This window comes from Saccopteryx bilineata, chromosome 4, assembly GCF_036850765.1.
Source record: "Saccopteryx bilineata isolate mSacBil1 chromosome 4, mSacBil1_pri_phased_curated, whole genome shotgun sequence".
NCBI lineage: Eukaryota > Metazoa > Chordata > Mammalia > Chiroptera > Emballonuridae > Saccopteryx > Saccopteryx bilineata.
In genome coordinates, this window is record NC_089493.1 from 2864578 (window position 1) to 2877698 (window position 13121).

A 13121-nucleotide genomic window follows, 5' to 3' on the forward strand; every position below is an offset into this window, starting at 1 on the left:
CAATGCAGAGCTGGGTCACGTGGATGGTTCGGGGCGCATGCACACCCCTCGGACCGGGCGCCTCGCCTGCAGCCCCACGGGGCGCGAGGAGCAGGGTGTCAGGCTGCGGTCGGACGCGGGCGCATCCCACTTCCCCTTTACCCCGCCTCCCAGAGTCCTGGCCTTGGTGTAATTTGCTGCGGGGTCCCGGCAGGGCCCTTCCCTTTCTGGGCCTCCATTTTCCCACGCCCGATGTCCCCGAGAGTCTAGGCTCTCGGTCCGGCACCGCCCGGAGCCCACAAGCGGACACACAGGGTTAGGCAAGCGGTCGGGAGTCCGCGGCACGCCCTCCCCTTCCCGCCCCCACCTCCCCGCAGCGGGAGCGCGGACGCGCACGGGCGCGCTCGCACCTGGCCGCCACCGGGAGCGAGGTTGGGTGGGCGGGGTTTAGAAGCCCCGCCTTACACCACGCCCCCTTCCCCGTCGGGCCAATCAAAGGGCGCGATCGGCCCCGTGCGGGCGACGCGCTGGGGGCGGGGCCTGCAGGGGCTGAGGAGAGAGCCCGCGGGCGGGCGGCGCGCGGAGGTTGGGCGGAGGCGGAGGCGGCAGTGGCGGCGGCGGCAGGTCGTGGGACAGCGACGCAGCGCGTCGGCGGCCGCAACAGGCCGGCCAAGCTCCGCAGCTCGCCTTGCCGCAGCCGCCGCCTTGCCGCTGAGGGCCCGAGAGCGCGGCGCCGGTGCACGGCCTGCGAGGGCGTCCGGAGCGGCGCCGAGCGTCCTGTCAGGCGGCTGAGGGCGTCGCGGACCCGCGTCGCGATGATGCCGGTGGGTGCGGGCGGCGGCGGCTTCCTCCGTGGGCAGCCAGCCAAGCCCCCTTCCTCCCGCGCTCCCCGACCCAGGCTCCGCGCGAGGCCGGCCGATTGGCCGGCCGGGCGGGGAAGGAAGTGGCCTGCGGGCCCCGCGACCCCCAGGCGGGCAGGTGGGGGCGCGCCGGGCTGCCAGCACGGGGCCGGGCGTCGGTGGCCGGCGGTCCGAGGGCGGGGACCCGGGCTGGCACCTCCTGGGCTGCGGCTTTTCCTGCCCGCGAGGGAGGCCGGCGGTGAAACCAGAGCCCGTCATTTTCCGTCCGTCCGTCCCGGCGCGTGGCGCCCGCCCAGCCCCGGGGCTCGCGGCGCCGCCGGCGGAGATTGGCTGGGATCGCAGCCCCGTCGCGGGGGCGTGGGTACCCCCGTGCGGTGTCTCCGCGCTGGCGTCCGGCCCCGAGAACGCGGGGTGGGGGTGGGGGACGGGTTCGCAGGGCCCGTGTCTGCTGTCGGGGGTTTTTGCTTTCGGGCCGCTGTCACCGGGCTGCGGAGGTGGAGCCAGGTGCGCGTGCGGTGGCGCCGCCTTTGTCCTGCCCTCGGGGACGCGGGGCTGGACACGACCCTGGCTGCCGTGACCGCGTCCCCTTACCTGTCTCTGCATAGCCCGTGGGCTGTTGGGGGGGGTGGCAGAGGTCATGACGGGGGCACCCGGAGCGGCCGCCTGGCTTCCTAAGCGCCTGAAGTGGATTTCTCAAACGTTTCTAGTCAAGTCACAACCCAGTCATTCCCTTCATCTGCAGTGCCGGCGTTGAAAACCGCAGGCATTTTTGTGCTTGAACACGGTTTTTCTGCTGTGCAGCGCCCCCCCCCCCCCAGGACCTTTTAGATTAGATTCACCCCCCTACCCCCATCTTTCAAGTCATTTCCTCTTTGGATAATCTCTTCTCCTCTTCTTGAACTGATTCCGAGACGTCCTGTTGGCAGCGTCTTAAGGTTTGACCTGGTTGATCCTTAGATCCTTCCTTGGATCCGGGAGCGTGTTGTGTTTCCAAACGTTGGGTTGTCGATGAATGAATGTCTTGTAATGGAAGGAGAATTGGATGGGCATCAGAAGGTTCAGAGTCAGGTACTGGTTCTGCTACTTTTCAAGCTATGTGACCTTGAACAAGTCAAGGCCTCCCAGCCAGGAATTTAGTAAGGATGAAGACATAACCAGTGTCCGTGGGCTGTCTTCTACAATCACAAAGGATGATGTGTTCAAAAGCGCCTGTCAGACAGAATGCCCTGCAAATATTTATTATTGTTAATGGGGCGCTGCATTGTCAATGTCTAATTTTAACCTCCGCAAGATAAGGTACTTGGAAACTGCTCCTCCCTGATTTCTCTCTGGCTGAATTTGGAAAAGGCATCATGGTGTGTTGGAATTTTTTTTTTTTTTTGAGTTGGAATTTTGAAAGCAGTTTTAGTTAGACCTGTTAAAATGATGCATTAACACTATAATAACATAGAAGACTGCCAACTGTTGACTGATTCCATTATTAGTATAATGTTTAATTCTAAATACCCTGTTTAAAATAAACTATTTGATTTATATGTTTCACATGGTACATTCAGACATTTTACTTCTTTCTATTCTACAAGGTTAGAGTTTCTCCTCTCTGCCTCACCAGGTTTCCTTGTTAAAGAAGTTTGCTTAGCTAGCATTTGGGAAGGTTCTTCACGATACTCAAAATAATCAAATATTGCTTTAAAAAAGACCAGATAGGTCTGTTAACTATTTAAAACACGCTGCTTTTGTTTTTAAAATGCCTTCTAAAAACAGATGGTATTTCTCTTAGTCCCTCTGTGTGGCCTTTAACTTAGTATTTCCTTCTGGATCCCTAAAAATACGACTTGTAGGAGTGAGTTCTTCCTCTGTGAACACAGTTGGGGTTGATTGTAAACTTAATAGAAGTTTTGATAACGCGATTCTTACTTGACACTATCTTTTTTTATTTTTTATTCATTTTAGAGAGGAGAGGGAGAGAGAGAGAGGAGAGAGAGAGAAAGGGGGGAGGAGCAGGAAACATCAACTCCCATATGTGCCTTGACCAGGCAAGCCCAGGGTTTCAAACCAGCAACCTCAGCATTTCCAGGTCGACGCTTTATCCACTGCGCTACCACAGGTCAGGCCACTTGACACTATCTTAAAACTGCAAGATACAGATAAGATTTTCTTCCTTTATTTTGTAGTTCAGTGGTAGTCAACCTGGTCCCTACCGCCCACTAGTGGGTGTTTCAGCTTTCATGATGGGCAGTAGCAGAGCAACCAAAGTATAAATAAAAAGATAGATTTAACTATGGTAAGTTGTTTTATAAAGATTTATTCTGCCAAACTTAGCGAAAATCCGACATAAAGTACTTGGTAAGTAATTATTATTATATGCTTTAACGTGCTGTAACTCTGCTTTATAAATTTTATTAAGTAAAGTTACTTCCTTACTTTATAAATCACCATTACTGTGGTACCGGTGGGCGGTTAGAAAATTTTACTACTAACAGAGATACAAAAGTGGGCGATAGGTATAAAAAGGTTGACTGCCCCTGATGTAGTTGGTGTTCATCATCAAAGTGAGATTAGGTTCATATTTTGCATAGTTTGTAGAGAGTAGCACCTCCAATTGGAATGCAATGTTAGCCACATGAACGCAATTTAAAATTTTCTAGTAACTATATTAAAAAGATATTTTAAAGTAATATTTATTATCAACTCATTATATCAAAAACACTAATTTCAGAAGGTAATCAATACAAGACATTAACTACTGCAACACTTCTCTTTATACTACATCATTGAAATCTGGTGTGACTCTAGTATGACTGGGTGAAGTTTTACACTTCACAGCCCATCTCGGTTCAGACCAGCACATTTCTATTGCTCGGTAGCCACATGTGTTTGGCTCCCACTTAGGGCAACACAGGTTTAGATTATATTTTAATTAATTTTTTTTAGAATTGGCAATTTGTGTGTACTGGATATGGTGACTTTGAATTGATCAGATGGTTCACTGCAGCACCCCCCTCTCTCAGCTGTTGGAAATTGATGGGAAAGTATCTATGTTCTCATCTGACATAGTCTTTGTGGAAGTCTTCAGTTTGCCTATTACATAGAGTTCCATGACTGTCTACTTTTTTTTTTTTTTTTTTTCTGAAGCTGGAAACGGGGAGAGACAGACAGACTCCCGCATGTGCCCGACCGGGATCCACCCGGCAGGCCCACCAGGGGTGACGCTCTGCCCACCAGGGGGCGATGCTCTGCCCCTCCGGGGCGTCGCTCTGCCACGACCAGAGCCACTCTAGTGCCTGGGGCAGAGGCCAAGGAGCCATCCCCAGCACCCGGGCCATCTTTGCTCCAATGGAGCCTTGGCTGCGGGAGGGGAAGAGAGAGACAGAGAGGAAGGAGGGGGGGTGGAGAAGCAAATGGGCGCTTCTCCTATGTGCCCTGGCCAGGAATCGAACCTGGGACTTCTGCACGCCAGGCCGACGCTCTACCGTTGATCCAACTGGCCAGGGCGACTGTCTACTTTTAAACAAAGTTATGTTTTGGAATTCTCACTTGTCAAAATAGTTTTGCATGCTAGCATCTGTAGTTACTCATCTTTTTGTCAGGATGACATTTAAAAATGCTTTCTCAAGAAACAAATGGGCTGTATTTTTTTTTTCCTTTTCTTTTTTTTCTTTTTTATTTTTTTTATTTTTCTGAAGTTGGAAATGGGGAGGCAGTCAGACAGACTCCCGCATGCACCCGACAGGGATCCACCCGGCATGCCCACCAGGGAGCGATGCTCTGCCCATCTGGGGCGTCGCTCTGCCTCAATCAGCCATTCTAGCGCCTGAGGCAGAGGCCACGGAGCCATCCTCAGCGCCAGGGCAAACTTTGCTCCAATGGAGCCTTGGCTGCGGGAGGAGAAGCGAGAGAGACAGAGAGGAAGGAGAGGGAGAGGGGTGGAAAAGCAGATGGGTGCTTCTCCTGTGTGCCCTGGGTGGGAATCGAACCTGGGACTCCCACATGCCAGGCCGACGCTCTACCACTGAGCCAACCGGCCAGGGCCCAAGTGGGCTGTATTTTAAAGATTATTTGTTGGCTTGTCCCCAAGATCCAGACCTGAAAACATTTAGGCTATGCCTAAGCAACTTTGATAGAATTAAGAATTTTAATTAAAATAGCCTGATTCAGAGCATAAAAGGATGAAAACTGTCTTCATCACTAGTCAGCATCATTTTTTTTGAAAAAGAGCGAACATTTATCAGCTGGTAAAACTTTCTGTGCCTAGGTGGAAGGTATCTGGGGAATGGCACTAAAGATACTTTTTCCTCTTCCAAAGGAATGTGAATTTGAGTAAAGGAAGTCATATGGCTCTGAAATGTCTTCTTACTCTGGTGGTAGTGTTTGGTAATATTTGATAAGCAGTGGGACTCCTTCCCTCCGGGAGATACCACACAATGTGACTAGCTGATTCCACTCATTTCTGTCTTAGGAGCCCTTTTAGCATATGTACTGTAGATTATGGGTTATAGTACCTTGTGCTTAAATATTTAATTCTCGTTAAACCACTTATTTTAGGTATTCATTATCTTAACCATATTGGAACATTTGAAGGTATTGGAATAGGTCTTTTTCTTTATATACCATTTGGCTGTCATATAATTGATAAAACCAACTGGAAGTAGGGAGACTTAGCTTCTAGTCCTCTCTTGTTAGTAACTGTGTGACCTTTAGACTTAATACTCTTTGGGCCTCAGTTTCTTCTCTGTAAAATGAGTTAGTCCTGGTGATTACCAAATGGTTATGGTTAGTCCCAAACTTGATATATAGCAGGTACTTTCAGGAAGGTCAATAATATTACTATTGGCTACATCTAAGGTTGAGGTAACCTGACATACCTTGTTTTGGCAGCTTTTTTAGTAAACTGCCCAAGTATATTTGTATGATAGAGTAGATAGGAAGAGCTCAGTAGATGTTCACTATTATTGTTAATAATTAAGTCACTTGAGCTTGACCTGTGGTGGCACAGCAGATAAAGTGTTGACCTGTAATGCTGAGGTCACTGGTTCAATACCCCAAACTTGCCCAGTCAACGCACACGAGAAGCCAACTTCTATGAGTTGGTGCTTCCTATTCCTCCCCGCACCTTTCTCTCTCTCTCTATCCTCTTTCTAAAATCAATAAATAAAATCTTTAAAAAAAATTAGTCACTTGATAGGCTTGAATTTATAGCCTAATTCAGTAAACAGAAAGCAAAGACAAGAAAGTTTTTTGAACTCTATTTAAAAAAAATTTTTTTCTATTAGTTTGAGGAGAGAGGAAGAAGGAGGAGAAAGAAGCATCAACTCATTGTTCCACTTAGTTCTGTTTAATTGTACACTCATTGGTTGCTTCTCATATGTGCCCTGACTGAGGATAGAACCCACAACCTCAGCCTGCTGGGATGACGCTCTATCCACGGAGACACCCAGGGCTAATCTAACTTTTTAAAGTTATTTATTGATTTGGGGGGGGGAGACACATTGATTTGTTCTTCCACTTATTTATGCATTCATTGGTTGATTTAAAAATTTATTTATTTATTTATTTTTTTGTGATAGCGACAAGCAGAGAGAGGGACAGACAGGAAGAGAGAGATGAGAAGCATCAATTCTTCGTTGCGGTATCTTAGTTGTTTGTTGATTGCTTTTTATTATGTGCCTTGACCAGGGTGCTACAGCAAACAGAGTGACCCTTGCTCACGCCAGAGACCTTGGGCTCAAGCTGGTGAGCCTTGCTTAAACCAGATGAGCCCGCTCTCAAGCTGGTGACCTTGGAGTTTCGAACCTGGGTCCTCTGCTTCCCAGTCCGACACTCTATCCCTTGTGCCACTGCCTGGTCTGTTTTTTTTTTTAATTGATCTTAGAGGGAGAGAAAGAGAATTATTCATTTGTTGTTCTACTTGTGCGTTTATTGGTTGCTTCCTGTATGTGCCCTGACCAGAATCAAACCTACAATCTTGGTGTTTCCAGACAATGCGCTAACTGAGCTAACCGGCCAGGGGCCATTGGTTGTTTCTTGTATGTGCCCTAACTGGAGATTGAACCCACAGCCATGGCATATTGGAACGGTGCTCTAACAGACTGAGCTACCTGGCCAGCGTAAAACTCTTAAATTTTTTAAAACAAAAATTATAGACATAATATTACCATTTAAAATAATAAAACTATTTCTAACCTTTGGATTGCCCAAAAATTCATAAAAGGTAAAGCAAAGCCTTGATCATACAAAGATGTGTATTTTAAAGCTCTTATTAGTTTTATTGAACTTAAAAGTGGTCTACGTGGAGAACTCTTCTAAAGGCTACAATATTAAGTACAGCCATAAAGTTTTACAGCTATTTAACTTCCTACAATCCAATTTAGTAATAGTAAGAGCTCAGTGAATGGTATTTGTCATGTATGCTAAGGCACTGGGTCATCGGTTTGGGGTGATGTTTTTATTTTTTATTTATTTATTTTTTTTTCATTTTTCTGAAGCTGGAAACAGGGAGAGACAGCCAGACAGACTCCCGCATGCGCCCGACTGGGATCCACCCGGCACGCCCACCAGGGGCGACGCTCTGCCCACCAGGGGGCGATGCTCTGCCCATCCTGGGCGTCGCCATGTTGCAACCAGAGCCACTCTAGCGCCTGGGGCAGAGGCCACAGAGCCATCCCCAGCGCCCGGGCCATCTCTGCTCCAACGGAGCCTCGGCTGCGGGAGGGGAAGAGAGAGACAGAGAGGGAAAGCGCGGCGGAGGGGTGGAGAAGCAAATGGGCGCTTCTCCTGTGTGCCCTGGCCGGAATCGAACCCGGGTCCTCCGCACGCCAGGCCGACGCTCTACCGCTGAGCCAACCGGCCAGGGCCATGTTTTTATTTTTATGAAGAACTGAGGCTCAAGAGGTAAGGCAACTTGCTTAAGGTACCCTAGCTAGTTGCTGGTAGGTAAAACAAGGTTTGAAAACAAATTGTCTCAAAAGGCTTTGCTTCTAGCCTTTATGTCAGTTACGGGAGTTTGCTGTAGTCAAGGCATTTTGCTAGAGGTGCTAGTAAATGAGTTTGGCTAAATTTTTCCCCTTGTGCTCAGCTCAAATGAAGCTTACTATTTTTTATTTATTTATTTATTTTGTATTTTTCTGAAGTTGGAAATGGGGAGGCAGTCAGACAGACTCCCGCATGCGCCCGACTGGGATCCACCCAGCACGCCCACCAGGGGGCGATGCTCTGCCCATCTGAGGCGTCGCTCTGTTGCAACCAGAGCCATTCTAGCGCCTGAGGCAGAGGCCACAGAGCCATCCTCAGCACCTGGGCCAACTTTGCTCCAGTGGAGCCTTGGCTGCGGGAGGGGAAGAGAGAGACAGAGAGGAAGGAGAGGGGGAGGGGTGGAGAAGCAGATGGGCGCTTCTCCTGTGTGCCCTGGCTGGGAATCGAACCCCGGGACTCCTGCACGCCAGGCCGACGCTCTACCCCTGAGCCAACTGGCCAGGGCCAAGCTTACTATTTAAAGAATACCAAGGTGAATTGTTTTCATGAAAAGTGATAGCTTTCACCATCGTAAGGGACAGATCTGTTTAAAAAAATTTATTTTTAATTAATTGATTTGAGAGAGAGAAGAGAGAGACATCCATTTGTTGTTCCAGTTATTTACACATCTATGGTTTGATCCTTGTATGTGCCCTGATGGGGGATCGAACCTGCAACCTTGGAGTATTGGGTGACAACTCTGATGTTGTGGAGGGGGTTTTTGTTTTTTTAAATTTTATTCATGTTAGAAGAGAGCGGGAGAAAAGAGGTGAGTGAGGAGCGGGGAAGCATCAACTCAGAGTTGTTATTTCTTTTCTTTTCTTTTTTTTTTTTTTTTAGAGTTGTTATTTCTTATATATGCCTTGACCGAGCAAGCCTGGGGTTTCAAACTGGTGACCTCAAGATTCCAGGTCAACATTTTATCCACTGTGCCACCACAGGTCAGGTGGGGAACAACTCTGTTTTAAATGTAAATATGTTAAACGTATCTTTTTTTTCTTTCTCTCAGTGTCCTACTGTGAACAGTCTGTGACTCTATGCCATATATGCTTAAGAGTTACTTAGGATTTTTACCGGATAGAAACTAAAAATATCACCTGGTTATTGTATTAAAGTTATATAACTGGTTGTTAGTATGCATTTTTGTGTGTGTTTGCACAGATGGGCAATAGTTTCTCAGTAAAAGTTTGGTGGGATTGCTGCCTCGAAGTGCTGTTGCCATAGTTATTTCACAAACCGTGGTTCTAGGCAAAATGAAGGAAAGGAGGTGATCAAGTTCTACTCTGACACTTTCTTGGCTTCATTGCTTTGTTTTATTTCTCTGCAAAGATAGATGTATGACAGTTATTCATACTAATCGGTAAGTAAAACCTGTTACTGGATTTTGTAAAATAACCTTTGCATTTGGCATCATGCAGGATAATAAAAAGACTGGAAAAAAGAGGTAGTTTTTTGTTTGTTTGTTTTTTAATGAGGTAGTTTTGATTAAAGTTAGTAAATGGCATTCGAAATTTTTTTTTTTTTTTATATGGAACGCTTCACGAATTTGCGTGTCATCCTTGCGCAGGGGCCATGCTAATCTTCTCTGTATCGTTCCAATTTTAGTATATGTGCTGCCGAAGCGAGCACGGCATTCGAAATATTAAGTTTACAGTTCAGTACACAATCTTACTAGTGGCACTGTTAGTGTATCTTGAGCACATGCTAACTGAAGTTTGGGCAGAATCATAATTTATAACTTGTTGTGATTGTAATCATAGCTCAAGTAAATGCAAAGGCCCTGTGGTAGGAGCATTCCCAGCATACTGGAGAGACGCAAGGAAGCCTGTGTTGCTGGAGCAGATGTACTATGTGAGGAGGAGAATGAAGGGGATGCAGTTGGAAAGGGGATGGTATTGGGGGGATGGTACAGGACCCTGCAGGGCCTTTTAGGCTAGTAAAGACAAAGGACAGGGAGAGATTTCTACTGGAAGAAAGGAAACACAGGGGTTTACTTACTGTATTATTTGTAGGGACGAGTTGTAGGCATTGCCTAGGTGACCTCACTGTAGCAAGTAAGAGTCAGTGGGCTTAATTGTGGATTCTAGCATCACCACTTGTTGGCTCTCTGACCATGGGTAAAATTGGTTCCTTGTCTCTAAGCTGAGAATAATAAAGGTAACCTTACAGGGTTGTTAGGATCATCAGATGAATTATTACAGGCAAACGTACATGTTGTGTCGTAAATGGTCAGCATGTATTAGTTATTTGTAATAAGTTTTGTTTCCTCTGAAAAACTTTCATGGTCTTTCCCTTGGCCAAACCCACCAACAGTCATTCAACCTGGTGTGTATTACTATTTTTAAAAACTATGTAACTCACATACCATAAAATGCACCTTTTAATGTGTTATTCAGCAGTTTTGTTGCTAATTTCAGAATATTTTGCCTGGTGCATCTTTGCAGTACTTGGTATAGTTGCAGCCTTTTTTTTTCTTTTAATTTTTTCATTGATTTGATAAGGGCGAAGAGGGAATGTGGGGTAGAGAGAGAGAGAGAGAAGCATCAACTGTTGTTCCTCTTAGTTGTGAACTCATTGGCTTATGCTTTTATATGCTCTCACCAGGGATTGAACCCGTGATTTTGGCATGCCGAGATGATACTCCATCCACTGAACCACCTGGCCAGGGTCCATAGTTTCAGTTTTAAATATTTGTGTGACTGATTGATTAATGTCTGTTTCTTGTCCCTACTATACGTTTTATGAGGGCAAGAGCTATCTCCTTTTATTTGCTATACAACCAGTGCCTGTCCCAATGATTGGCCACATAGTTGGTGTTCAGTGATGATTTGTTGAATGAAAGAAGATATGATATGGAAAGTAGTGTTGAACCTAGTTATGAAGAGGGTGTGTGTGTGTGTATGCATGCATGCTGGAACACGGTTTGCATTTGATCCTGTGGGTGATCAGAAACCACCAAACATTTTTTAAGAAGTGGAGTATACCACCAGATTTGTATTATAGAGAATTCTGGCACCAGGGTAGGATAAACTGCAGAGTAGGGAGATGAAAAAGAACCAGGACAAGTGGTTAGGAGACCAATTGGTGCAGACCTGACTTGACCTGAAGGAAAAGAGAAGATCGGTCAAAGGAAGTAATGTAGATCTGATGGCGTGAGTGAGTGTGCATGCAAGTAAGTGTGATTGGTTGCATGCGTGCGTGCATGTTAGTGTGTGTATTCACATGTAAACGTGTTTGTGATTGAAAGAGAGGGAGGAAGGAAGTGCAGTGGCTGGATTTGAGGATAAGAAGTTTATTGCTTCCCCAGCCAGGCTTGTTTTTCCTCTAACTGAGAGAACACTTGAGAAGGAATAGATGCAGAGGGCTCTGTGGAGAAGAATGAGTTTTATTTTGGAAGTGTTGAGCTTAGGATACCTGCTAGATCCAGAAAGACATTACGCTTAAATCTTAATCTTAAATCTTTACTTAAATATAGTGAATAAAAAAAAAGTTTGCAGTTTTATTAAGTGGGTTGTTTTTATTTTTAATGTGTTTTTGGCATTTTAGATTGCTTCCTGGCCATCTGTGGCATACCACACAAGTCATCTTTTGTACTGGTCTGTTTGCCTACGAGCCCCACCCTCAGCCCCCACCAGAGTAAGCTTCCGGGGGCAGTAGCTGGCCTGGGCGTCCCCCAGCTTTGTCCTCCCAGCACCGGGTGCAGTGTATAAGTATGCATACTTTTTATAGCAGTGTAATCTCTTTCTCTGCCTTGACAGTCTGTGTTCTGCTTTTAACTCTGTTACATATATATTTCTGTCTAATGGCTGTTTTGAAAGTAATATCAGTAAATAAGTTAACCTCACAAGTGGTGTAAGTATAGAAAGATTTTTGTGATAGAACTAGAAAAGAGAAGTGAAGTTTGGTGAAAGTGTGAAGAAAGTAAATAAAATTAGACAATTTCAGCATTAACAGAAAAAAATAGAAACCTCTAGGAACAAAGTATTTTGTGACAGGAAATAAAAACGTGAAATGGTATATAGTATGTGGTCATCAGCTCAGAATCTAGAGCCAAAACTGCCTGACTTCAAATTCTAGCTTCTGCATTTACTAGCTCTGTTACTGTAGACAAATTATTTAGCCTCTTTGTGTCTTATTTTCCTCTTTAAGAGGAATTTAATAACAGTGTATTTCTAAAGGTTGTTGTGAAGATCATCAAGTGCTTAGAGCATTCTATTAAAATGCATAATAAGCACCCAATAAATGTTTGCTCTTCTTGAGTTCTGTCCAGCAACCAGAAGGCTTCCTGGTGGACAGGATTCTGTTGGAAAAGATGGTCAGTGCACTTCACCTACTGAAGTCACACTTACATTCTTCATGCGGAGAGAGCCTGGTGGTGATGGCACATCTATCAGGTTAATAGGGCAGAGGGAATAAATATTATAGTTTGCTTTTCTTAGATGTGAAGGTTTACCTTCTCTTTCTAGTACCTTCTGTTATACAGACCACTGTTCTGAACCAGAATAAGTTGTGTATCCCTTATAGAATCACTCAGTGTTGTATCTGTGAGCTGAAAAGCTCCCCCCCTTCTGATCTCTACCTAGCGGATATCTTCTAGGCTACTTTGTACAAAATGCCCTTCCCTCCATTGTGCCTTATTTCTCCTCATAGTTTTATGTTCACCTGGCCTTTATTTGTGGAAGCTCCGTGGAAGCAGGGCTTAGTTTTCTTTTCCACTGCGGGATCCCCCGTGCTTAAGACCTTGCCTGCTCTGGCGGGCATCCAGGAAGGAATCGTTCACTGAATGGCCTTCACCAGCATTGTGGGCACATTGTTTGAATGCTGCATTGGTGCCGGGTCTGGGCTCAGTTCCTGCCTGCAGTGAGCTCCCAGTGGGGAACAGTCACGTAAACAAAAACATGTCATTCTGAAAGATAAGGATTTCAAGTGTGACCAAATGCAAGGTTTAGTTGAGGCGCAGTGGTGTCAGGAGGCTTCTTGGGATGTCAGGAATTTTCACCGAGGAGGTGACACTGGAGTGGAATTTAGGAGGGTAAGGAAAAGGGGGTGGAAGTGATAGGGAAGGCTTTTAGGTAAAGTTTTAACCTATGCCAGGCATGGTGGTCTGATTCGTGTGGGTGTTGAGGGAAGGTGCCAGATGAAGCAAAGGGGAGGGTGGAAAGGTAGGTGGAGGTCAGATTCTGAGGGCCGTCGGTGACTGGCATAAGAGTTTTTTTTTTTTTTCATTTTTCTGAAGCTGGAAACAGGGAGAGACAGTCAGACAGACTCCCG

At 46.1% G+C, this 13121-nt stretch overlaps 1 protein-coding gene and 1 non-coding gene across 5 annotated transcripts in view; one reads left to right on the plus strand and one right to left on the minus strand.

Moving 5' to 3' along the window:
• Window positions 1-538: 538 nt before the first annotated feature.
• Window positions 539-13121, plus strand: part of PPP1R13B (protein phosphatase 1 regulatory subunit 13B) — a 97412-nt gene continuing 84829 nt past the window's right edge. For all 4 annotated transcript variants that reach the window (XM_066276423.1, XM_066276425.1, XM_066276424.1 and 1 more), the window contains exon 1: window positions 539-803. In XM_066276423.1, coding sequence (XP_066132520.1) covers window positions 795-803 — 9 coding nt within the window. In that variant the 5' untranslated portion in view covers window positions 539-794. The remainder of the gene's footprint in view (window positions 804-13121) is intronic.
• Window positions 9373-9479, minus strand: LOC136336922 (U6 spliceosomal RNA). Its single transcript, XR_010731656.1, has one exon. It is a non-coding gene; the product is annotated as a U6 spliceosomal RNA (small nuclear RNA).